Source organism: Pteropus alecto, unplaced genomic scaffold, assembly GCF_000325575.1.
Source record: "Pteropus alecto unplaced genomic scaffold, ASM32557v1 scaffold24, whole genome shotgun sequence".
Classification (NCBI taxonomy): Eukaryota; Metazoa; Chordata; class Mammalia; order Chiroptera; family Pteropodidae; genus Pteropus; species Pteropus alecto.
In genome coordinates, this window is record NW_006439192.1 from 1594532 (window position 1) to 1621323 (window position 26792).

At 43.6% G+C, this 26792-nt stretch overlaps 1 protein-coding gene across 1 annotated transcript in view; it reads left to right on the forward strand.

Moving 5' to 3' along the window:
* The first annotated feature begins 6026 nt into the window (after positions 1–6026).
* The window catches only part of PLAT (plasminogen activator, tissue type), a 21996-nt gene continuing 1230 nt past the window's right edge, over positions 6027–26792 (forward strand). The window contains exons 1-13 of the mRNA XM_006916270.3: positions 6027–6193; positions 16897–16992; positions 17885–17927; positions 19375–19512; positions 19899–20009; positions 20384–20558; positions 21088–21179; positions 22413–22587; positions 22895–22980; positions 23893–24088; positions 24200–24336; positions 24508–24648; positions 25498–25664. Coding sequence (XP_006916332.1) covers positions 16918–16992; positions 17885–17927; positions 19375–19512; positions 19899–20009; positions 20384–20558; positions 21088–21179; positions 22413–22587; positions 22895–22980; positions 23893–24088; positions 24200–24336; positions 24508–24648; positions 25498–25664 — 1536 coding nt within the window. The 5' untranslated portion in view covers positions 6027–6193; positions 16897–16917. The remainder of the gene's footprint in view (positions 6194–16896; positions 16993–17884; positions 17928–19374; positions 19513–19898; positions 20010–20383; positions 20559–21087; positions 21180–22412; positions 22588–22894; positions 22981–23892; positions 24089–24199; positions 24337–24507; positions 24649–25497; positions 25665–26792) is intronic.

The following is a 26792-nucleotide window of genomic DNA, read 5'->3' on the forward strand; positions in this document are numbered from 1 at the left end:
ACGTGGAGGGCCACAGCATCAGCACCATCCTTCAGGAATAATTTCTACCTTCCTCGAAGACTCAGATTACCTTTCATTTCCCAAATAAACCACCTTCATTCGCAGCTTCACACTACCCTCATAGCCTTTCCAGGTCCCCTCCTCCTGGCCCTCGAAACTCTTCTGGTCTTCAGCACCACCCCTCCCTATCCCTGACTCCTTTGCCCTCTGCTGGCCTGGACTCGGATCCATTACCACTGTGCCTATTAACATGATGGAAACTCTTACTCCCTTATTCTAAAGCCAAAGTTCAGACCTTGGCCCTCTGAACACTCTCTATTGAGGTTCAGCTACACCCTTGTTTTCAAATACTATTTCAGAGCAATTGCTTTATAAATCTTTAACTACAGCCTCTCTTTTGCTAACTGTTTGGGGAGTGTATGTGTTTTTTTTTTTTAAGTTGGCATCATAGTATTTTGTAACCTGATGTATTTCTTCACATTCCAAAGTAATTTCCATATTAGCCCAAACATGAAATAGTCCTTGAGAGTGGGTGCATCTATGCCCTTGACCTGTTACTGTGGTGGTGGTCATGACAAGTAAGTAAGTCAGTGCTCACAAAGGTCTCTCTTTTAAATTTCAGGATAGGTCAGATTATTCAGATCAACAAGAGTTTGTTCAGTGCTCTGCGTTCTGGCAGCTTCTCTCAGTTTCTAATAAAAGCTGTAGACTGAGCCACTCCTGAACCAACATAGTGAGATAGGATAAGTGATATCTGGAATGTGATTAAAGTCATAAATCTAAAATCAGACAGGAAACCCTGTGCCCCATAGATAAAGGAAGGCTGAGGGAAAAAAAAATTGATCTGTTTCGTGTGGATTGGTGCAAACCCCACACAGGGGAAAAAAAGGTACAATTCAGTCAGGATGAGGTAAAAGAGCATCTCGTAAAACATGCATCGCCTCCCTTGGGCGGAGGAGCAGGGTCTATGGAAAGCTACATCAGTACTGTATTCACTGGGCAAAAATGCTTGACTCAGGAAGAAGGCTTCTGGAGCGGGGAGTCCTGTGATACTGATGGGTCCAGTGTAAACAGTATGTTCCTGTCACCCTGAACGTGTGCAGTTCCCTAGCTGGTGACCAGAACTGATGCGAGAGCTCCTCTGCGTAATCCACCACCCACTCACGCCTCCCATATTAGGCATGATCTCATTACTGAGTGGCGAGGGCTTTGGTGGCTCTCTCCGAGGAGCCTCTCCTGGACCCAGCAAGGACTTAACACTTTTGGGGTTGGCAAGGGGACAGAACTGATGGGGTGGTCTAGGTCCACTTGGTTTTAGTTATCATTGCTGTCATTATTTTAAAGCAAAATAGAAAAGACCAGAAAGGCTGAAAGGAAACAAATCAAGCACCTCACCTGAGGCTACAGGTGTAGTGGCTCTCGGTACAGTAGGACGAGAGTTTACAGAAGCAGAGGAGCCCAGAGTTCCAACACGGGCCCAGCAGAACCTACACTGCGACTCGGGGCAGTCACTTCTCATTGTCCTCAAGTTTAAAGTTAAGGAATTCTAAGAGCTCAATTTTCCTAAACTTAATTGACCATAGATACTCTTAAAATCATAAGATGCTGATAGAATACCTAGAGATATTGATTAAATAGTATATGCCTGGATATAAGTAGATGGCAGTGGATGGTTTATCCAACCAATTAACCCCTGGAAAAAACCATAAAAATTAGATTCCAATGTACAATATGTATACATAAATATAATATTACAATATAATTTTATATCGGAAATGGCCATATTTTACATTTTCAAGTAAATATTTTTTAAATGAATAGACATTTCTTAGAGAAGTTTTAGGTTTACGGAAAAATTGAGCAGAAAGTAGTTTTCCCATGTCCTTTCCCTCTCCCCGCACAGTTTCCCCCATAATTATCTTGTGTTTAGTGTGGTAGTATTTTTTAAATAAATGTGTAGCAATGTTTTGAAAGAAAAAAATATTATTAGCATTGTTTTTTTCCCACATGTGCGACACTAATACTGCTTAGAAGACAGTTTGAGAAAACCTGAGATAGCGCTCTTTCAGCATCTCTGATAAAAGAGTGAGGTTTTCCCCCTGCAAAGGGCTCTCCATTGGAGGACAGACATAGGAAAGGGACAAAGCTGCAATAAGAAGAAGGAGGAGGAGGAAGAGGAAGAGGAAGAAGAAGAAGAAGAAGAAGAAGAAGAAGAAGAAGAAGAAGAAGAAGAAGAAGAAGAAGAAGAAGAAGGAGGAGGAAAGAAAAGCTTATGAAATAGCTAATTAAATCACCAAATAGTACATCGTTTGTCTCAAGGCATTCTTTCCTTTTCAGTCAAATAATAATCCTCTGAAACACAAGGAAGCTAAATCACAAGGCAAACTGATCCATAGTCCTGCAACTAATTTCGGAGGAAAAAAAGGCAAATTTCCTGATTTACAGCCACAGGCTTTCTCCACTAGACACACAGTACACCAGGGAGTGAGCACAGGTGGATGCAGCTTATTTATTTCTAAAAGATTGAAACCAGAGGTTCTGCCTCAAAGCTCCAAGGGGTGGCTTCCGGACCAAGGGCAGGATGTTCTGTTTTATAGAATCGGAAGGCCACCCTGAGAAACTCAATTCCTTCCTTGAAGGAATTGATTGAAAATGAGATGGATTCAAGAAGAGTTTAAATAAATTCATGGAAATTTATAACAGGTTTAGGAGATTTCCTAATCTTATGACAAGCCTGCCCTTCCACTGCCTGTGTCAGAGAGAAACTTCTGGACACACTCAGACTAGCCTGAATCCAGCGTGGAGTCAGTAAATCTCTTTTTAATTAAAGCAGTTTAAAAGTATCGAGAAAGGAATTTAAAAACTTCACCAAAAATTACAGCACTCCAACACTTGACTTTTTCTTCCAATCTTTAGGTAGACAGACTTAGTGTTTACATAGTTTATATCACAGTTCATATACAAATTTGTTTTCTACTTCTTTTGGGTAAGGTAATTTATGATCAGTTTTGATACTCCATATAATTATATTATCAATCGTAATAGCAACACAAAATTGTGTTACACTGACATTATATAGTACGCTTCTATTTTTGGACAGATGTTATTTTCAGTTTTTAGACAGTCAAAATAATGTTTTGTACATATGGCTTTCTTGTACGGGAATTTAAAAATTTTATTTCATTGGGCTAAATATTTAGAAATAGAATTACTACTCCAAAAGAATAACCCAGTTTTTACCATTTTATTTTGAAGTAATTTCAAACTTGCAGAAAACTTGCAAGGTACAAAGAACTCTAGTATGGCCTGGTGAAATGATTCTTAACAAGAACAAACATATTTAAGGGCACTTCCTAGTCACTCGGCCTAAAAAACATAAGAAATGCTATTTCTTTGTGTTCATGTAGAATTCAGGTCACTGGTACGGCTGACCAACTTGAGAATCTCTAGTCTGGATAAGTTCTGGACAGTGCTTCCCACAATAACACCATTTCAACCCCTTTGTACTATTTGCCCATCCCTTGAAAAGCTAAAATTAAACCTTCTTAGATTGTATACGGAATTTCTCTCTTCTGGTCCCAAATCGCTTTGTCATAAGCCTCTTGTTCATCTCTTTTTGCCTGAGTGTCCACCGACGTCGCAACATTTCTTGCTCGGCTGATTGGGGTCTCAGTGTGGACCTTGTTCTCCTGCCCCATCTCTAAATCCACTTGGGTGATAAGGGGCCGCCTGATGGTGACCCAGGCATTCTGCGGGGGAGAGGCCTCTCCACAGACAACGTGTCAGGCTGGGAAAGCTCTGAAAGAATACTTGCTTTCAGTTTCCCTGTGCCCACTTTGTCTCTGTGTTATCTGGGCCTGGATTTTATTTCTCCTCCTTAGAAGCAAAGGGCTTTGATACAATTTTCCCAGGATATGATTTCACCAAGATTTTTTTCCTCCGCAGCAATCCCCTAGCTAAAATCAAGGCTCCCCTTGTGTTCGTATCAACCTCCCTACATCTACTTCTTCCTTCTCAGGCTTCCCCGGAGTCCTCAGAGTCTGTGAAAGGGAAAACAGTATTTAGTAGGAACACAAAGTTACCAGAACGTGTGACCAGGGCATTAATCAGTCTGAGTCATTTGGGAGTATTTCAGCAAAGCTCAGAGGTACCTGCTGGTGACCTGAAAACCCTCTCCTCTCAATCTCCTGCTCTTGGTCCAAACCACTTTGTCATAAGCCTCTTTCTCATGACCCCAACCTCCTGGAATCCCAACGCAGGACTGGTGGGAGGGGGCAACAGACAGACCCTCCCCACTGGATGCTACTTTGAAGTTTCACTGATTAGATTTGCATTTTAACTGGGGGACAAAAACCTAAAGGAAAGAGTTTCTAAAGGCGGAATCGTTAAGTGTCCTGGCAGATGGTGAGGAAGGACTCTCCCTACCCCCTCCTCGATCACATTCTGCCCCCCTGGAATAGTCACTGCCCAGGCTTTGGGAGCCAATACCCAGACTACAGGCTCTGTGTGATCTACGGATTTAACTGCGATCGTTCAGGAGCAAATCATTCCCTCTAGGAGTTCAAATTTAAGTCTCAGCACCACCCTTCCACCCCTACTGAACCCAAATGCCAGAAAAAGCCTCTGCCTCTCACCATGGCATACCATGCCACAGGAAAGTAGCCATGACTTTGTGGGGCAGGGCTGCGCTCTGCCGCAGCTTATCTGATGTCCTATCTTCAATGCGTGGTCCCCCACGTCCCCTTTCCTAATAACAGCCATTGGCAGAGCTTGACAAAAATACAGAAAAACAGTTTGACTTTGCCCACAACTGACTTATTTTCCAACCTCAAAATCAGCTCTCCTCGCTTGACAAATAAGAGCATATTTAGGATGAGAATACGTGGAATCTAACCTGTCCTAGAACAACTCGTCATCCCACAATTTTCTCTGCCATCCTTCTGTCCCCTCCCCCGGCATCCTTCCTCTTACTTCTCTCTCACTGTCACAATGCCTCGTCTCAGCTACACATCGACCAATGACGATAGATACCACTTACTGAGCCCTGGGATGAGCCAGGGATCTTAACCACATTGTCTCTAATTCACATGTGACCCGTAGATGCTAAAGCTCAGCATAACTGAAAAACTTGACTGAGCTCACATCCTTCATTACTGGTAGAACTGATTCAAACCTAAGCCTTTCCCCTATACTATGTGGCTTTTCTTTATCAGTCATGTAAGGTATTAACAAGTCAAACAGGTTGCCTATTTCCAGAAGTATTTACATTTAAGAGCAAACTCTAGCACCCTGAAAAGCTTCCATCTACTTAGCAGATGGGTGGCAGTGATAGAATTTCAGGCAAGGCTGGGCAGAAGAACAGTTCAGGCAGAGCACTGGCTCAGCGCCCCCGCCCCCTTTATTCCACGGCCCCACTCAGGGAATGCTGGAGCCGAAAAGACCTCGGTGACTACTGATTCACTTTACAGAGAAGGAAAATGATTTTCCCCATGATTATAGATGTGGGGAGTGGCAGGGCATGTGCTTGATGAAGCAGATTCCTGGCTGGGGCACTTTCCACTGCAGGTAAGCAGGCGAGTGTGCCCGCCCTTAACTGCCCCCATCCTTCTTCCAAATGCTCCAACCCTGGCATTTCCTCTGCTTGGAGGGTAGCTGGTCCACCTGTCCAGTCCTTCCAACCTCTTGTGTCCAGAGAGGCAGAGTTATTGCTGGAGATTCTAGAAGAACCCCTCAGTCTCCTCAGTGTGTATTTGTTTAGAATTGTAAAGACGGCTTTTGGTGACAGGGGCTTAGAGCCAGCTGATCCTAAGGATTCCTTTTAGGTTATTGAGACGAAGATTCTAAAGAAAGATGACTCCTAATCTCCCGTCGTCCAATTCCCAAATTCCTGTGATTCGATGACATCAGGACCATGAATAATCGGGCTGGCCCCAAGCCAGGATAGGCTGTGCAGCTTCCATCATGAACTTCCTCTCCTTCTTTATAAAAACAGGCCCGCCCCATTTGACTCCCTCATGGCTCTGTCCACTGGACATCCTCCTGCTGCAGAGAGACCCGCCCATGAGGGGCCACCAACCCCACCCCCTGCCTTGAAATTTAAAGGAGGCCGGGAGCTGTGCAGAGAGATTGACGCTGAGGTCCTTCAAGACCCGGAGCTGACAAGAAAACCTGGGAAGGAAGTCAAGGAGTCGCGGTAGGTTGAATTCTTTGCCTTTCTATCCACCAGGCTCCTCTTCTGTCTCTTAAAAGTCTTTCTGGCAAACTAAGCCATTAAAAGTATGCCTAAATGAGGGAGTGGCTTTGTAATCCAGGCAAAAAGAGCGTTAGCTAGAGTCTGCACACAAAAAGAGATTTTTTTTTTTTTTTTGAATCTGCATTTAGTTGGGATAGGCTGAAGCGTTTTAGAAGGGCAAGATAGTCAGGGGAGTAGAGAAAAATAGGAGGGAGTTATTTCTTGGAGCAGAAATCTCTGCAGAGTAAAGGCAAACATGAAAAGAATTGCACAAAAATTTTCTGAATAGAAAACGGGAGCACCTCATGACTAACAGGCAAGAAATGTAAAATCAGCTGTTTTCAGACACTAGGCAGCCTTCCTCAATAAGCCCATGGAGAAATTGAGGCTGAGGATGGGCTGAAGAGTAACTTACCTCCAGAGCATAGTAACTAAGTGAGAGGTACTGAGAAAGACAAGAAAATGTTCAGAGAAATGCCTCTGATCTTCCCCCCATACCCCCTCACCATCTCTGCTGGACAGTTTTGTCTTCTGGCTTTTTGCCTAGTGTGCAAGTGTGAGGTCCTCTTTAAAGAGTTTTCAGTTACAGGGGAAAATAACATCAATTTCTTTTATTCTTAACGCACTCTGCAGGAAGCATATCAAGGCTCTCTAGATTTTCACTGTTATTATCTTTATTTTCTTAACCTCACAGGGAGGGCAGGAGGGAGGGAGAAAGGGAGGAAGAGAAGGAGCTCATGCTGAGCTCCCAGGTAACTAAGGACAATCTCAAGCACAAAGAAGTGTGGTAAGGATGATTTATTTGGTGGCCAAGTTGGAATAATAGTGGTCTCCTGCAGCTGATTAATGACAGAAAAAAAATTACATGTTTGTGGGTGTATGCATTTACAATCCCATGAAGAAATTCTGCAAATACAATCGTTAAGTGGAGTTCGCTCAAAGGACTTCCTAGTAATTCTTGTCTGTGGGAAGGAAGACTCATGCTGGGATCTGGACACTGACTTGTCTAGAATCAATATATGACGGTCAGAGTGAGCTGCTGGGTGAGTGCTTCCTGTAAGAGCAAAGCCAGACTTAGGGCATAGCAGGATGCAGTGAATATTAAAACAGAAATAGTTGCATCCTATCCATCAATTTATCCTACCTAAAATGTTCTCAAAGACATCAGTTTCCATTCTCTGGAGTTTGTCACGAACAAATGATAGCCAACCTCTATCCAAATGGCTCCGTCTCTGTCCAGACTTTCCAAGACAATCTCCATTTATTTTGTGAAGCCACATATCAGACTCTCCCAGTGTCTGTTCTATACTCAGTTGTTTTATCACAGGCCTGGAACTGTTCATGCAGCCAGGGAGTAGCTGAGAATAGCAATGATGCTGTTATTCGTTTGTGCTCATTGAGGCAGGACGCTGGGACTCGGCTTTTATTTCCTCCGGGCCTAACACATTGATAAGCAGAGCTGAAGATCAGCACATTTCAAACTATTATAACAAGCAGCCCAGCCACAGCTTTGGTGGTGTGGCTTGAAGCAACCATAACCATGTAAAGTTTTTGTAAATAAGTGGCAGGGACCACAGAGCAATTGAAGAAACTTACTGTCCAAGTGAGGTCTGCTACTGATCTGCCAACAGGAGTTTTTCTGGTCATGAGATTTTACATCAACTTAAGGAGCCCTTTGGCTAGGGTCAGCATTTGGAAGGAGCATTGCAGAACCTCCAGAGCGTCCAGAGTGTGTGTAGGTTATTCTCGATCGGATGGCTGAGGTGGCAACATGGTTCAAAGCAATGGTAATGGTCTTAGCTGCAGTCAAAATTCCAAATCCATATACTTCTCTGAGATACACGGTATCTGGTTATGAGGAAAAATTTGGGTATTGAGTTGAAATGTTGAGTTTCACTTGATTATTTGGCATTGTGCATCTCCAGTCTCAGAATAAAATTTCTATTTTCTGTGAGTGATTTTCAGCTCTGTTCTGAGAAGATGGCTAAGATGGACGATGAGTGGCCAGAATACTCTGTCCATTCCTTCTTTGGTCCATTCGCTTCACATGGAGGAAAATTCTGTCCATAGTTTCAGGTTGTACACCTCATCCTAGTCAACCAGCTCACAAAATCATGTGGTGGGTCTCAAATCGAAGCAGATGAAAAATGAGGATGATTTAGACTCACAGAAAGTTTGAGCTAGAATGAATCTTAGAGAGGAGCTGCTCTGGTCGAACACTAAGTCCAGCCACATGGTCTCCTGATTAGTTGTCTACTTACATATGAGGACAGCACAATCCCATGAAGAAATTCTGGAAATACAACTGTTAAGTGGAGTTCTCTCAAAGGACTTCCTAGTAATTCTTGTCTGTGGGCAGGAAGACTCATGCTGGGATCTGGACACTGACTTGTCCAGAATCAGTATATGACGGTCAGAGTGAGCTGCTGGGTGAGTGCTTTCTTAGTGATATTTTGTACATTTAACATTCCATGCTCCTTCCTGGGAAATAGACTTCTGTAGATGGGAGGAGAGAAACAGATAAACCTCTTGATCACCTGAAAATTAAGACCTATGACAGAAGGCAAAATGAACCAGGTGCTGGGTGCACAGCAGGCATTTCATAAATATTTTTTGAAGGGATAACTCAGCCAAGTTCTGGTGCAGATCATGATACCCCAGGAAATGCTAACCAGACAACCTTCCTATAGAACTAATAGAATTGGGTCTCCGTAGCAGCTGCGCAATGCTATCCATGCCAGTGGCCATGATCTGGAAGGTGACTCTTGGCCAGCAGGCCCAGCTGAGGTGCACAGGATGGCCATGTGATGTGCCTGGCATGTACACCAGTGGTTTGGAGGGGTTTGTTTGGGGATTGACCTTCAAATCCTGATTCTACCTGGAGCTTCTGACCACTTCAAGGTCAGGCCGAACCCAGATACTGAGACACCTTTGTATTAAGAGACTTTTCTGTTTAGTATATATTTATAAATATTCGACCAACTTATAACTAGACATTAAAGAATCCAAACTGAACTGCTCTCCCAAAGGCCCCCACATCCTTAGACTTCTTGGGCTTTCCAAACCACACTTCCTCCTAGGGACACCCTGAAAGGGAGACCCTGGGGTATGTGAATTATACTTTTTTGCCCAAAGAAAGATGTTTGTGTTGAAGAGTAAAAGGCTCTGGCTGCTTGTTGCTATTGCCCCAGGCCCCAAGCAAAGGGCCCATCTTAGAAATATGCTCTGTCAAGAACACCCCTCTTCATTGCTTGGCTCACTCCTACTTTTGTTCAATAAACAGATTATACGGTATCTATTCCAAAAAGCCTACCTTAACAGCCTCTCACCTCCAAAAAATGTGAGTTAGATCACCCTCCTCCACATTCCAGTAGGACCCTTTCCTTTTCTGCATTCCCACCTTCCATTCCCCACCCCCCTGCGTATCCCAGCACCGATCACACTAGACGATAATTGTCTAGTTACTTGTCTGTCCCCTTCCTAAACTATGAGTTTTTGAGGGCACAGTATATGTGTCTTTATATCATGAGCCTTGTCTGGTGCATGGTTCGTGCTTAATAAACATTTGATAGTGAATCCAGAGAGTGAGTAAATCATCACCTGTGAATTCAAGAAAGGAGAAAATTAGACAGAGCTTGAGGTTGAGGTGGATGGGATGGGGATCTGAAAGACACTGGAGATTCTCAAGCCCCTTTGTTAGAGATCTTTGTATGAGCAGTTTGATGTCAGCTGTTTCTTGAACATAGGGGACAGGAGTCTAGGCGAGAAAGATAAGTCTAGTAACCTACTATGAGCCGTCTAAAAAAAGACTACTAGTTGACTTCTCTGCTGGCTATTCACATTTTGTCATGTTCTCAGAAAGGGAAACTTGTTTTATTTTGCCTCATTGTAGCAAGAGCCAGTGTCTGCTACCTGGGCCGCAGAGAGAAAAGGAAGGTTTTTGTTTTGTTTTGTTTTGTTTTGTTTTGTTTTGTTTTGTTTTGTGGGGAGCAAAACAAAACAAAACAAATGTTAAGCAATGAGGATTATTTTTCTCGTGTAATGTCTCTGGTTTTCAAACATCCATGTGGTCTGCATTAGATGGGTCTTATCGGTAGTGAGGGCCTGATCTTCCAGCTGTCTTAGCTGCTAATTCCGGCTTCTTCCCAGAGTCCAGAGTAGTCCTGGCATGTGTGGTGCACGTAGGCCTGAGAAAGGCAAATAAAAAGACAGATTGAAGCTAGGATAAAAGACACTATCCCATATCCAGGAAACAATGGCTCCTGTTAATGCTGATCTCTGCACACAGAAGGGCGTGATTCTATCAACTGTAAAGAATCTGGTTACAGGTTATCATAAGACATCCAGGTAATCTAGAAAACAGTATTTGGGATTAACACGAGCACAGTGAGGACCCCATAAAGCTTGGCATCCCTTCTGCCTTTGCAGCTTCTAATTATTTTCCAAAAAGAAGCTGTAAACTTTGGTGCTCCCATGACAGTAAGTACAGATAACCCTGTTGTGCACCAATCATCAAGTACCAGACTTTACCTGCTTCTTCTATAATTGCTGTAACAATTCAACAAGATGGAAATGACTAGTGCATTAGAAAAACCAGGAAACCATACACACAGCCTGTAAGTGATAGGTGGAGTTTGAAGTTAAGACTCCAGAGGCTGTGTTCCTCACATCATGACATGCTACTCTCTCAAATACCAACTTTGAACTCATTGAAAACATTTCCAGTCAGCATCGGGACACAGCAAGGAGAAGTGGAAAAAGTGTCAGTAGAACTGGGTATTCTGGGTTTGAGTCCCAACACAAGTTGTCTCCTTAGGGCCAAGTCCCTTATACTTTTCGGAGTTCAATTCTCTCATCCGTAGAAACAAGATAATAATATTGCCTTAAATGATTCATTGGATGTAAAAGGGTGTTGTAAACTATGTCTGGCAAGTGGTAGGTACTTGAAAAACCTGGTGAGTAAGTGGTATTAATCTATTTCTCAAAAATATACTCTAACGTCACTTTCATGTGAGTCCGGTAAAATGCGGACAAATTCATGAACCGATACAATGAAAGCTTTCGATAATTTTTTTCCTGATTCAAGTGTGTTGAAATCTGAAGGTTGTCTGAAGAATTATCAAATTATTGCTCATTTAATTACCATGCAGTGATATTTGCTTTAGGGAGTGGAAGGAACATGCGGAACTATCCTCATTGCTTAACAAGAGGCTCTTTTAGATTAACATTAGATTGCACAGTTTGTTTAGATACAAGCTTTGGAGTTAACATTTTATTGCGCTGACTAATTGAGTTAGTTTTGCCAGCTGAACTTTGTTTTCTCTTCACAAGGATCTAAGTTTATTAGAAAAAGGTTTCTTTTTGTTTTTATCATAGGCGAAGGCAGGATGGACTTCTAGTTTCCTAGACCCACAACCAACACTCCCTTAGCTCCCTCAAATAACTAGGATTACCTGGCAGAGGGTGGAATTTTGAGGATATGATAATGCTCAGTATGGATTTTCCTGAGTAGTCAGGTTAATACCATCTAACTTAGACACAGGTCATATGCCTATACTTTGAAGATGCTTTGGAGAGACTTCTCCCCTTAGTAATTGAATGGAGACGGGTAGGGGGCAGGAGAAGACTCCAGCCTAGTCACTTCATTGGAATGGATCAAATTAGATAGGAAATAGACACTTGCTCTGTTGTACCTTAGTTATAAAGAGTTCTGTTCAGGGAGAGGAAAAATAAGCTTTGGCACATGGAAAATTACCCTTTTGAAAGGTTAGGAATTGCTTATATGATGGCGGTTTTTGAAAATGGTTTTTATTCTGAGTGCATGGCCTCTATAAAAAGGAGAACCTGTGTAAGTGGGACCAGAGCTACCAGGCTAAGGTCTTCTGTCCTGGCCTCTGACTCTGGTTCAAACAAAAATGAGCTTTGTGGGAGCTTACCATCTTCTCCAAGACCTGCTTCCTCTTCCCATCTCACCTCGTCTCTTGTCCTAACTGGTGACATGCCTTTTCTATTTCAAAGAGTTCTGATCATTTCTTTTCTAATTTGTTGGCATCTATCCTGGGCCATTGTGGTTGGGGAGTGGAGGGAGGGTGTTGTTAGTTTTAAAACCATGCGTCACTGTAGGGTATTTGGTACTCTTGGAGACTGACCTTCCTTTAGGTTTTCAGAGAGAAGCTTTGCAAAGCAATAATAACCCAAGGATCTCCTTTACCAAAGATTCAGATAGCAAACCTTGCACATGGTGTAAAATTTGATCATGGTATCAATTTACTTTCGTCCCTCCTTTGCAATTTCCGTCATCTTCTAGCTTGCTCATGTGTCTGACTTTTTCTTGCTGACAAGAGAAGAAACTACAAGTCCTCCAGTTCTATATCTTCTGGGGCAATTGCATTGTATGTATCTAGAATCATAGAACCTGACTGATTGAATGTATTTGTACAGTTCCTTTATTGCAAATTGCTTTATTGCATGTAGTCGTGTATTTAAATAAAAGTACTTATACCTGTTTATAAGTGTTTTACAGTTTACATAGCACGTGCACATTCACTGTTATTTGTTCTCACAATAGAAAACACAGAATGTTGGCCCTGGGGAAGACTTGAGAGTACAGTCGACTTGATTTTTGCATGCCTGAGAACAGATTTTATGTCTCTAAATATAGATGACTTCAGAAGGGCAGCACATTAATTTTTATTCAGTCATTTTAACTTTATGTGAATGAGTGTATCGGTTCCTCTCCTGAGAGCAGATTTCAATGGGGGAAGATGGAGAAGGTATGAGGACAGTGGAGGAGAAAGGATAATACAAAGGGAATGTGAATGCGCTGAGGACAGCACTTCATCTCTTGTCCCCCAGGTCCTTTCTCCAGCAGTCCTGCTGCCATTCCAATGGCTTCACCCAGTCCAAACTCACACAATTATTAACCAGGGCGCATCAGTCAATATTCCCTCAGGTTATCCCTCCAGGAATGAACATTGAGTTTCTGGTTGGCATGATCATTGATTTCTCAGCCAGAATGGCACACATCCTGAGCTCTAGGAGAGTAACCCTCTCCCTGGTTACCAAACCATTGTTCCTGTTTTCTCCTAGAGCAGTCATCATTCACAGTTGTTCAGAGAGGCCAGCGAACGGTCACTCTGTTGGTGCAGCCAGCAGAACCCAACATGGCTTCTAGGCAGGATGGTCAGAGATGCTGTGGAACAGACACAGTGAGGTTGCCACCCGCAGCTGTGCAGGCTGTGTCTTGTACAAGTGCACGAGCCCATGCATCCTTGAAATGCAGGCCATGATTTATTTGCCAAGTCATATGCTCTGTTTTTTCTAATTTGCACAGTCTTTGTCAACTTGCCAAGCCCTCTGTCTGCTGAACTCCATCCACAAGGGAAGGTGCCTTTTGCAAATCAGCAAAAATCAACTTTGTGTGCTAGGGCAGGACTGCCAGGGCTGGAGACTTGGGACATTGGGGACTTCAGGCTTTATGACCATTCACTGTTCCTCTCACACAGTGATTCCCTGAGTGATTCAGAAACTCTAGTCTAACAAAAGTGAGAATACTCATGGTTCTTTTTCTTTCTATTTCTTCCTCCCTCCCTCCCTCCCTCCTTCCCTCCCTCCATTCCTCCCTTCCTTCCTGACTTCCTTCCTTCCTTCCTTTCTTCCTCTTGCTTCCTTGTCTTTTTAGTTCTTTGATCATGGGAAACTAGTAAATATAGCAAAAGGAAGAGAACACCAAAAAAATTACACGTCTTTGTATTTATAAAATGAGCCCCAGAAAGACTTCTTACACTTATTCCTTAACTCTCACCTCTCACTCTGGCCTCACCATGAGCACCTGGCGCTTCTCCCTTTGGTGGGAGCCTGAGTCCACATTTCTGGTATCCACTTTGTTCTTTGTGCAGGCACTGCCCCAGACCTCTACACTCACCTCGTTAACAAAGGCCAAATGGGGACATATTTTCCTCCCTTTTCTCTTTCTCCCTTGTCTTTGAACTGCTTGTCTGCCAGCAGGATGACTAATTTCTTTGTCATCCTCTTACCCCTTCGGCCTATCCAGCTGCTCTCATCCCCTGTGTGCAATGAGAATGGAGCTATCGCATTGTTTTTGTGCATGTGAGACTCGTTTGCACTGGATCAGCTCAAGGCCCAGCAAGGCCAAAAGAGTCAGAGAAAGATAAGGACTGATAGAAGAGAGACAGTCTCTAACTCTCCCAAGAGCAGAAGAAAAAATATGCTTCTTTCCTCCGCATGCAGATTCTTTAGTTGCAAAAGGGTTTAACATGATGCAGTTGTTGGAGTCTTTACACCCAGCCCTGAGTCAGGCTCCTCCTCCCCACCTGGTTTCCCTCCCCCCATTTTTCCGAGTAATGCAAATATGTTAATACTTCACTTCTTACTCTGCAATTTTTCAACATCTAGAATTGTATTCCATTTCTCAGGACCCTGAGTTCTTGGAAAAAAAACAAAATCAAAACAAAACAGTAACTTGATGGGCATCCAGAGAAAAGACTAAACCAATCAATCCCCTGATCTTGGATGACTGAGTATATTGAAAGGTCTAGTTGGTTCGTCATTCAAGTCAAGTTCCTCATTCAGCTAGGGGTTTCTTTTCTCAATTCATTCGTTTTTGCTTCATTCAGAATTTCTTCATAAAATTCTGAGAGTTTCGAGGTCTCCTTATTCTCAAGGCTTGGCTAAGATAATAAATGATGGGACAAATCAATAAATATGTAAAAAATGATTAAGATGGGGAAGAAAGAGGGGGAATAGATTTAAGAAGATCTACTTTTAAAAGTGATAATAGAATAAAATTAAGAAGGGGAATTTTAGAGGAATTTGAGGAAATTTTGAGAAAGGGGAAATTTAAGGAAAGCTGAGAAAGAAAATCTAGAGCAATTTTCTGGGTTCAGAAGACTCCACCATGTGTGCTCTTGTTTTAGATGACCTCAACACCCTACTTCTTTCTTCTGAAACTGCCTGAAACCAGTGAGTAGTAGCAAGCTTCCTTCTCTGAGCAAGAAAAGAGCCCCCGAAGAGCACACCCCACCCTGCTCAGGAAGGGGGCCTTGGGCATGCCAAACCAGAACAAAGGCCCAGATCCTGAGCTTCTTTCTGTTTCCTTCACAATGGGCAAGGGCAGGTGGGGAAGGCGTGTGCTGGTTGGCAAGACTCCCTCCGAGCCTGTGGTCTGGGTTTTCTTGTTGAAATTATTGTCCAGGCCCTCCTGCACCCTCTCCTCTCCCCGCAGCTCCCGTTTCCCTCCTCTGTCTGTCATCGGCAGCCCAAGAATCATCACTGGGGCATAAGGAGTCTCCCACCACCTCCCTGCCTTTTATTTTTTATCCTTGCTCTGAAAGGAGCTTGAGGCCATGTGAGGGAACAGGCACTTCCAACAAGGGAGTTTTTAGCAAAGAAACAAAGAAGGAACCAGAGCCAGTGGCAGGCCAGGATGAAAGTCCTGGAAGCCTCTGAATGAACAGGGCCATTAGGATCTTTGGGATAAGGGGGAGGGGTGGGACTAAAAGTTGTTGTGACTGAAGGGAAATGAGTCAAGGGAAGAAATGCCTTAATTTAATTCTTATGGATAAAGGCATGAGTGGGCCTGCCAGACCACAAGATGAAGCCCCGACCAACTAACCTACTTTAAGCTGCTGAGGTCAACATCACTGGGAAAAGGCACATGGAAACTGGGAATTTTGGGTCCAAGAAGATATGAGTTTAATGACCAAAAACCAGATGGCTCTGCTCCTTTCTGCAAATCTGCACTTTATCAGGCCTGTCTATAAATAAGGAGAAACAGACATTCCAATGGAGCAGCGGGGAGGGGTTTGGGCTGGCGTGGAGGAGGCTTCCCTTTGTTGGACAAGGAGGCATGCCAGGCATAAGAGGAAGAGCTGAGGCAATTTGAGGTAGGCTGGCTCTGTGATGTACCAGCTAAAATTCCTTCAGGGGAAACCAAGCCAGGTCACTACAGTACCCAGGTTTCCAAAAAAGTGCCAGAAGATGGTCTTACCCTTCAGCCCATAGAAATCTCTGGGCAAAATCATCTTCCAGCAACCTGTGTCCATCAGTGGATGAATAGATAAACAAATTGTGATCTGCACAAGCAATGGAATATAATTTAATCTTAAAAGCAAAGGACTTTCTGACAAATGCTACAACATGGATGAACCCTGAGAACACTATGCTAAGTGAAAGATGCCAGGCACAAAAGGACAAGTAGCGTATGATTCTACTTATGTGACGTACTTAGAATAGTCAAAGTCATAGAAACAGAAAGTAAAATGGTGAATGCCAGAGAGTTCTTGTTTAATGAATACAGAGTTTGTTTGGGAAGATGAAAATTTGGAAATGGACAGCAGTGACGGCCACACAACAATGTGAATGTACTTAACGCCACTGAACTGTACACTTAAAAATGGTTAAGATGGTAAATTTTATGTTTTGTGTGTATCACCACAATAATGTGTGTGTGTGTGTGTGTGTGTGTGTGTGTGTGTGTGTGTATGTGTGTGTTTAAATCTTCCAGATACTTATTGTGGCATTTCCTGCTGTGGGACCTAAGTCTGGAGGATCCCGGCCATGATAAAGTTGAAGGCTCTTGAACTTTGTTGTACTCTGACCTCTCACATCACATGATTAAGCTTTTTTCTCCTCTTCTTCAAAAGTTTAAGGGACACTCTGAAGAAATGATGACTAAAATGAAGAGAGAGCTGTTGTGCATACTGCTGCTTTGTGGAGCCGTCTTCACTTTGCCCAGCCAGGTGGGTGTGCAATTCACGTCTGTGTGCCCCACCGCTCGAGGCTGTGGTACTCCCAGGCACCCCTCAGTGTACTCAGGAGCCACAAGATGGGGACAATGTCAGACTGGAGAGGCAAAGGGACAGAGGGCCAGTAGCGCTACCGAACACACATGTTCACGGTCTCCTTGGCACAGGATGTTCAGGATTTCAGGCCTCTGGCAGCAGAACCCTAGATACCTACTCTGACTTGAGGAAACAGTTCTTAATTCCACTTCACTGCCTCTGAATGTCTTCTTTCGGAGCTATTTTTTAAAATGTGTTTAAATTAATCCATAAAGTGAGCCATAGAAGCAGGCGAGCTGCCCGCTGCTTACTATCTAATTGGGACAATACACACACTGTCTGCAATGCCCACCAACATAGGGCATCATATGAGGCCGAATGAACAATACCCGAGCAGCAGGGTTTTAAAGGAGAGTCAGGGACGGCTACATGAAGGAGACGGGGCTGCAACTCCACTATTCACTATGGTAGCCACTAACCACTTGTGGCTATTTAAATGTAAAATTAATTCAAACTAAAAATAATTTAAAATTTAGTTCTGTCACACTAGCCGTATTTCAAACACTCAGTCACCACATGTGACTAGCGGCTACGTATTAGACAACACAGATATTAAACATTTCCATTGTTCAGAAAGTTCTTTTGAACAGCGCTAGTCTAGGAGGGGAGAAAGAATTAAATGCGAAGGCACGAAATGGACATTCTCCCTGGGACCAGTTACCCGAGGGGGAATCTCTGGGCAGGTGGCATCTGATTGGTGGTTTGATGGGTGATCTTCTAGACAGGCCACCTTTATTCTTAAGATACCCGGCATGTGCTGATCCTTCCTCTACCCCCGGTTTCTTCACAGGAAACCCACAGGCGACTCAGAAGGGGAGGCAGATCTTACAGAGGTAAGATGCAGCTGAGATGGAGTGGAGTCAGTGGAGGCAGGGGGCAGGGTCAAGGTTCAGGGGCTCAGTGTGCTTCAGGCTCTGTCAGGGTGTTTATCTTCTACCTATGACCTGCTAAGTAAAGCTATATGAAGGTGAAATTGTGCAGGATGATTCTGCAAAGGTACCTGTGTCGTCCCCCTCTCACTCACCATGTACCCAGGTAGCTGAAGCCAGCAAGCCAGGATCTGAGAGGACAGGGACAGGTGTGTCCTCAAGGAATCAGACTGTCAGGGAGTTCAAAAGCTTGTGGGAGCTGCAAGTTCAAGGGCCCTAAGTCCCTTTACGCAGATGAGAGAGTGGAGCCTGGAGAACTGGAGAGACTGAATGACTTGCCTAGGGCCACACGCTGCCAGGCCACAGCTGTCCTAGTCCTCTGGGGTCTTGCCCTGGGCTGTGACCCCATTTCTGCTCAAGTCCACTCAGCATCTTTGTTAACTAACAGCTCTGTGCCTCTACTTCTTTCAGCTGGTAAATAGGAATAGTTAACCTGGATCACCTTGCAGAAGGTGGGGGAAGACTTTCTGTCCATAGGCCATGTTTTAGAGTCAACTCTAGAAACCTGAGGAACATTCCCATTAAAATTCCAAGAATAAAAAATGCTAACAGCCGGATTGTCTTGACTCTGATTTGAAGAACTCTAGGCCCAGTTTCAGGTTTAAAACTACCAACCTGAGGCTGTCATCTGTCCTCCTTCATGAGCTAGTTCCTTTGGGTCTAAAAGATCTCGCAACATCCTTTTTAAACATGAAAGTTTCCCTAGAGTGAGTCACACCTTAACTCTTAATGCCTTCGCTGTTGGATAACACAGAATTTTCCAAAAGTATGCTGGCCCCAAAGGACCCTCAAAAAAACCCAACAGTACTATTCACGATGAGCATATGTTACTTCTTTAATTATTTAAAAATTAAAGATTTTTTAAGTTGGCATTCTGGTTTGCAAACAGAGGGAAAGGGAAAGAATATTAATGGGAGTACTTCAACTATTTTCATTATACCAAAAATATTAAAGGAAGTAGCACATTTTCCACACAGACTAAGATGCCAATTTTCTTTGGGGCCAGAAATGCATCACTTCAGTGCAGTAATACTCATGAGGATCAAAAACTCTGGTAGGTAATTATATACATGTGTATATTTTTGATGAATTAAAATTAAAAATTAGAGTATTACTTAATAAGTGTATTTTGATAGATAAATTCAAAACAAGGGCCCATCAGAGAAAAAATAATAAAAGAGGGCTGTGGTGACAAAATACTAGGTATTTGTTGTCTTCCAGTTGAGAGCAAGAAAGTAATAAAGGATGGATGATGAAAGGAAGCAAGGGATTCTCTCAGTAAAAGCAGAGGTGGGGCGTCTGTTTTTTAGTGAGTTGTGCCTTAAAGAGGCCAGCCTGTCTTTCGTTACAGTGATCTGCAGAGATGAAAAAACACAGATGACCTACCGGCAACACGAGTCGTGGCTGCGCCCCATGCTCAGAAGCAACCGGGTAGAGTACTGTTGGTGCAACAGCGGCCAGTCACAGTGCCACTCTGTGCCCGTCAAAGGTACATGGACTTCAAGCAGAGGCTGCGAGCTTCAGGGTCCAGTCCCATGCCCCCCGCTATCTTTCATGATCCCCAGCATGCTCCAATCTTTAAGCAGAGATTCCAGGCATGCTCTTTAGACAAATGTGAAGGCACCAAGCATAAAAGGAGTGGGGCTGTGTTACCTCAGACAAATGCCTTCACTTGCTGAGCCTCTGTTTTCCTTATCTGTCAAATGGGGAGAATAATAGTACACACTTCATGGTTTGCTGTGAGGATTTAATGAGTTAAATTTTATAAACCATTAGAATAGTGCCTGGTATGTAGAGAGCACTCTTAAAATTTTAACTCATTATTCTTGGAGCTCTTTCAAAAGTAATTAGTGTTTCTTTGTTTACACTTGACAGGTTGCAACGAACCAAGGTGCTTCAATGGGGGCACATGTCGGCAGGCTCTATATTTCTCAGATTTTGTCTGTCAGTGCCCTGAAGGATTTAGTGGGAAGCTCTGTGAAATAGGTGAGTGGTAGGTGGGTAGGTGTGAAAGAGGGAGACTGATATCCCAATTGCCAAATCTACCCAGAAAGGAAAGGAAGTGTGTGGTGATAGGGACTTGGGTGGGGGCAGAGACAGGAAGGGTCATCTCAAGGGTCAGTTAGGAAACCAAAGTGCAGGGCCCAGTGGGCAGAGCCTTAGGTTCAAATCTGGAGTCTGGCTCTGCCACTCATCGGACGATCCTAGCCACCCATTTATGTCCTGCGTTCTAGTAGCTCAGTAGCCAGCCCGCCTCATTGGTTTGGGGTGATGACAGAAACAGTTGTGAGACATCTTTGAGAAAGTAAATGGAAAGGGAGATTCACATGTGAAGTGTCATGTGTCCTGCTTTCAATCAGATGCCAGTGCCACCTGCTACAAGGACCAGGGTGTCACCTATAGGGGCATGTGGAGCACAGCGAAAAGTGGGGCTGAGTGTGTCAACTGGAACAGCAGCGTACTGGCCCGGAAGCCCTACAATGGGCAGAGGTCAGATGCCATCAGGCTGGGCCTTGGGAATCACAATTACTGCAGGTGAGAGGGTTGTCTTCTCTACTGAGTAGCTTTTTCTCTGGGGAGAAGCTGCTACTGTTGGGGAAAAGACCTGTATTGGATTGGTCAGAGCTGGAAACTCAGATGGGAGTTGATACTGCAGTCTTGAAAGAGGATTTCTTCTCAGCTTTTCAACTCTTACAACCTTTGACCGATTGGATGAGGCCACCCACATTACTGAGAATTTTTACTTACAGGCAACTGATCATAGATATTAACCACATCTATAAACTTCCTTGATAACAACACCCAGATTGGTGTTTGATTAAAAAACTGGGTACGATGGCCCAGCCAAGTTAACACATAAAATTAACCATCACAGTTCACCCCTTGTCAACTTGGCACCCATATGTATGTCCTTAAACCATACTCAATTTCCAGATGCCTAACACGATACAGCCATCCTCTGTACAACCAAAAGCATGCTAACTCTTTCAAAACAAAGAGGATGCAAAGTCCTTGGGCCTGAGAGGGAGGCTTCACTTGTAACCTCCCCTGGCTGATTTTTCAGAAACCCAGATGAAGACTCGAAGCCTTGGTGCTACGTCTTCAAGGCAGGGAAGTACAGCTCGGAGTCCTGCAGCGTGCCAGCCTGCTCCAAGGGTAAGTGCAGCTTCCTCGCCTTCCCTTGGGAGGACAGGCTGACAGACTGTCCTTCCACAACTGAGGAGACAAAGTACAGGCTATTAATGAATCCTTGTGATTCCAGAGGGAAGAACGTCGAGAGACTTAGGTCCTCACCCAGGCTTGGCTTCTAACTAGCTGTTTGTTTGATCTTGAGCTAATCTCTTCACACCTCTGAGCTCAGTTTCCTCCCCACAGAGGAGAAGGTGGGGCTGCATCAGTGATTTCCAGTGCTTTTGAGAGTGAATGGAGATTCTCCGTTTTTGTTTTTGTTTTTTTTTTTTTGACTGACAGGCCTTCCTATCTCTATTTCTCTCTGTTTCCTTTTAATGTTAGAAAATTTTCCAGATTTAAAAAATACCAAGTCACAAAAAGATACATATTAAGTCTCAAAAAGGTACTGTGAATTCAGTGGTGCTTTCACAAATAATTGTTATTTATCACAATAGTATGAAAAACATATTTTAATGTTCTAAATATACATATACAAAAATAATGTACATTTAGCCTATAGGTAATGCTGATATATCTGTGAATTTGACTCTTTACAGTAACACGAAAGCATCCGCTCCATCTCTCACTTGGGACTGATCTAAATCGAGACTCACTTGTCTAGGTGATCTTAAACATCCCTTTTATTTATGCTATTTATGTGTAATAGTATAGTTTATCAGTTTCAAATGGGGAGAAAAGAGGGTAAACTGGGACAAATAGGTGAAAATAGGCATCACTCAAAGGTTTACACTCTATCTTCCTAAGCCCAGCAAGTCCTTCAGAGCACTGGTAGACAAAATCTGAGAAATTAGGGCCTGCTGACATGTCCCTTCATTGAAGTACCTTGGTTCACTGTCAAATATAAACAAGGAAGCCCCTAATTACTTTCAAAGCATCTTCAGGAATAATCACCACTGACTGAACACATCATCCTTTCCTACTGAACCTGGATATCCCCTCAGGATTTTTCTCAACACAGCAATCTAGGAAGCCACATCTCATTGATGGAAGTTGGTACACCAGAATGAAAGCCATTTGCCATCCCTAAAAGAAGAGGAAAAGGGGAGGTGGGATGGTATCACAACCTTCTTACTCGCGGGCTGTCTGCCTTTAACTCCCCAGGCCGACAGTTCCATTGCAAGCCCTGATGCAAACCCCAGCTTGCCGGCTTTAATACGTAATTGGCTTTGTTTCAGTTTGAGATTTCTTTTGTTCCAGAAAAAAATGAGGACTGCTATTTTGGAAAAGGGTTAGCATACCGTGGTACCTACAGCCTCACCACGTCTGGTGCCTCCTGCCTCCAGTGGAATTCCATGATCCTGTTAGGCAAGGTTTACACAGCGTGGAAGACCAATGCCAAGACACTGGGCCTGGGCAAACACAATTACTGCCGGTATGTAGCACAGGGTCCGAGGAGCTCAGGTCTGGGCAAGTGGTGAGATCGGGGCATGGGATGGAAAAACAGCTGATACCTAAGATTATGTGAAAGACCCAGTGGGTGGGAAGATGATAACGTTATGTTGCTGAAGTTAAAGTTTTCTTATAGTGGGGTCTTTGACAGAGCCAGGTCCGGCACTCAAGATCCTCCCTCCCGGCTCAATGTTTTTTGCCACTAGTTCCTGAGCCTCCTTTCCCTCTTACATGGCTTGAGATGTGATTGATAATGTGATTGAAAACCTTAAACTCCTTTTATCCTCTAGGAATCCAGATGGAGATGCCAAGCCTTGGTGCCATGTGCTGAAGGACCTCAAGTTGACGTGGGAATATTGTGACATTCCCCAATGCTGTAAGAGTCAGCCTTTGGCTACTTCCCTTTGCCTAGACTCACTGCCCTGTTCCTCTGGACCATTTTCTCTGCCATTTCCTGTGTCTTCACAGCTGTCTGGTTCAGACTGTGTAGCTACCCAATTTTCAGGAAGGTCAGGCCTTGGTGGGGAAGCAGTGATGGGGCGGCAATGCTCTTGGGCATGTATACACGTCCCACACATGGGAAATTGTCTAAGAATAGATTATTATTGCTCAGTTCCTGTGAACATAGAGATTAGTCAGAATATTCTTCAAGGAATATAGAGTCTAATTGGGCAGATAAGACACGAACTACCAGTTAACTCATAACCAAGACTCTGTATGATGAATCCTCAGTGGGCAGTATCAGTAAGCTCGCTCAGGACCTAGTGGATTGGCTGGGAGTGTTAAGAAAGCTTTGTGAGGAGGTAGGATTTCACCTGAACCTTGAAGTATGGGTTAAGTTTGAGTAGATGGAAAAGAAATGGTGTAGATATTCCCCTAGAAGGAAGTAGCAATGCTTTGTTATGTCTTAAACCAGGAAGTGGCTGCAGAAAAAACTAGAGGTAATGAAGCATCTCATAAAGATCCCCAAGTTGGATTTAGACAGATTTTGGTTCTAATCCAGGTGCTATTGTGAGCTTGGGCAAAAATTTCTCAGCCTCTCTGAAGTTCAGTGTCGTGAGAGTTAAAGAGAGTGTATATACAGTGGTTGGCATGTACTATGTACTCAACAAATGAAAGCTATGGTTTTTATCACCATGGAGACTGCTATATCACTGTACCAACCTGTAGAGGTGCAGTAAGCCTGTGGAAATTTGGGGTTCCAAGAGAAGAAACCAAGGTGGGTGCTCAAGGACCTCATCTCAGGACTGCAGGTCTGATCTCTATTCTCTGTCCTTTCTTCTCCCAGCTACCTGTGGCCTGAGACAGTACAAGCGGCCTCAATTTCGCATTAAAGGAGGACTCTTTTCGGACATCACCTCTCATCCGTGGCAGGCTGCCATCTTTGTCCAGAACAGGAGGTCATCAGGAGAGAGGTTTTTGTGTGGGGGAACGCTGATCAGCTCCTGCTGGGTGCTGTCTGCTGCCCACTGCTTCCTGGAGAGGTAGGGACTTAGAAAACCCAGTAGGGTCCCTGCTTTCTAACGCCTCAAAACCAGGCCCATTAGAGGAAACCTCACAGCAAGCAGAGTGTCCTAAAGTTGTTTCTCCATTAGGTTTCCTCCCCACCACATTAAGGTGGTCTTGGGCAGAACGTACCAGGCGGTCCCTGGAGAGGAAGAGCAGATATTTGAAGTAGAAAAATACATCGTCCATAAGGAATTTGATGATGATACTTACAACAATGACATTGGTAAGATGTCATCTTCCAGCTCCAGTTCAAACTCCAGACCATACAACACACACCCATGTGCATGCACTCGCACCTCCTCCTTCCAAACCCTCACCCTCTCCTTTACCTTCCTCCCCTAAAATCAGAAGCTCTTCACACAGGGCTTTTTCTCTTCTTTGTTCTCCCTCCCAGCACTACTGCAACTGAAATCAGATTCACTACAATGTGCCCAGGAGAGTGACGCTGTCCGCACCGTCTGTCTCCCTGAAGCCGACCTGCAGCTGCCCGACTGGACAGAATGTGAGCTGTCTGGCTATGGCAAGCACGAGGCCTGTAAGTGGACGGAAGTCATGGCTCCATCCTGTCTGTCTGTAGGACAGGAGGGGATGCAGTTGTTGACCAGACAGAGGAAAAAGTGGTCACAAGAGCAGTTCTAGCCTCGGGTCAAGCGCTGTCACTTTGTGAAAGTCAGCAAGTTCCCTTTAGAGGGATAACCCATCCTTGGCCTTCCCAACCTCACAGAGTCACTAAGTCAAGAAAGGTCTAAATAGTACAAATTCTTTGAAGAGCTTAAGATCTCAGGAAGATTCTGATAAGAGTACAATACAGTAATTAAAGGTGCGGGTACTTGGGCTCTATAGTCTGTAGACCTGAGTTCAAATCTTAGCTCTGCCCCTTACTAGCAGTGTAGTCAGAGATTCTTATTTCATACTGCTCCAAGCCTCAGCATCCCCAGTGGTAAGATGGAGACAAAACTAGTTGCCTCCTTAGGTCATAAGGATTAAATGAGATATTAAACCAGTGGTTCTCAAATAAGGTGATTTTGTTTCCTAGGAGACATTCGGTAACGTCTGGTGATAGTTTTTATTGTTACAAATCAGGATGAAGGTTTACACTGGCATTTAGTGAGTAGAAGCCAAGGATGCTGCCCAACATCTATATGCACGGGACAGTCCCTACCCCCACGCCAAAAATTATTTGACTCAAACTGTTATTTTTGGGGGTACTTGTGGGTAAGATGAAATTGCCAGTAAAAGCTTGGTAAATTCATCGGATTCAATCTAGTATGTGTAAAAGGTTGATAAACATTAGCTATTATTAGAAAATTTGGCTTTCTCCTTCCGGAAGGTTTACTAATAACTTTCCCTAAAACCATAAGACGTTTTCTCTCCTCTCTCTCAGCTTCTCCCTTCTACTCTCATCGGCTGAAGGAGGCTCATGTCAGACTGTACCCATCCAGCCGCTGCACGTCCCAGCATTTGTTTAATAAAACCATCACGAACAATATGCTATGTGCTGGAGATACCCGAAGTGGAGGGAACCAAGCAAACCTGCATGATGCCTGCCAGGTAAACATGAACGTCCCTCCACTCTGAGTCTACCCAAGAGTAAAAAGTTTCCTTGACCAAAAGGAAAAAAGTTATAGCCAGAATGGAGTGATTTCATTTTGGTGAGGCACTGGGGATTCTAGATGAGGGCCTCTGAGAGTAAAGCAACCAGAGAAAGACCAAAGTTACCCAAATTTAAGAAATCTAAACTGCAGGAAATTTCCCCAATGTCTGCACAGGAAACTCCACCTGGTACAGGATTTCCTGTAAGCCCAAGCAATTAATTGACTATTGAAGTGATGGATAAAGCAACACAAATTAAGAACTTGTTGACTTCTGTAGGTGCTGAAAGATTGAAGTCTACTTTGTAGCAAGGGGAAGGATGAATGGCAACTGACCGGGAAGTAGCATAGAGATGATTTGTGAGATATAAGGTTTAAAAACTCATATTCATGCCTGATACTCTGGGAAAGAAAGCAAACTATTTCAGGCTCACTGTGATGGCTTCCTTGTAGAGTTAGTATTTCTAGTTCATGATAACGAGACACTGGTGTTTGGGACACAGACCAACCTGTGATATTAGGACCTAAATATAAATATAGCTAAGGATTTGTTATTGATGAGACATTTTTGTGCCTGCAGTGTGCCAGGCTTGTCCACTGAGGGGCTTGGGTTAGAGGGGTACGAAAAGAAGTAAGGCCAGGTTCTTGCATTGAAAACTTTGTAGACTTTGTTCTTATAAGGTAATCATATCAGTATTTCTTCCCTTGGTTCCTTGACAGCCTTTGGTCTCTTATTGAATAGTTTCTTCGGAAACCTCAACTGTACCACTTAGCTCAACAGTCATAAAAAGGTTGTATGCAAATGAAACCATAATTATTTGCAAGCTTTGAGTTAAAAGCAAAACCAAAAAATCATTTCGATTCAATAAGATAGTAACAGCTAACAATTGTCATAAGTTTTGCTAAATATCATAAATTGTTCTTAAAGCTTTTCAAGCTTTCTCTATATTAATTCTCATTACAACCTTATCGGGTAGGTAGTATTAGCTCTACTTTACAGATAAGGCTATTGAAACACAGTTAGCCCAAGGCCACATAGCTACTAAGCCATGGAGTTAAAATGGGAGTATGTGTATGTGTGCGGGGG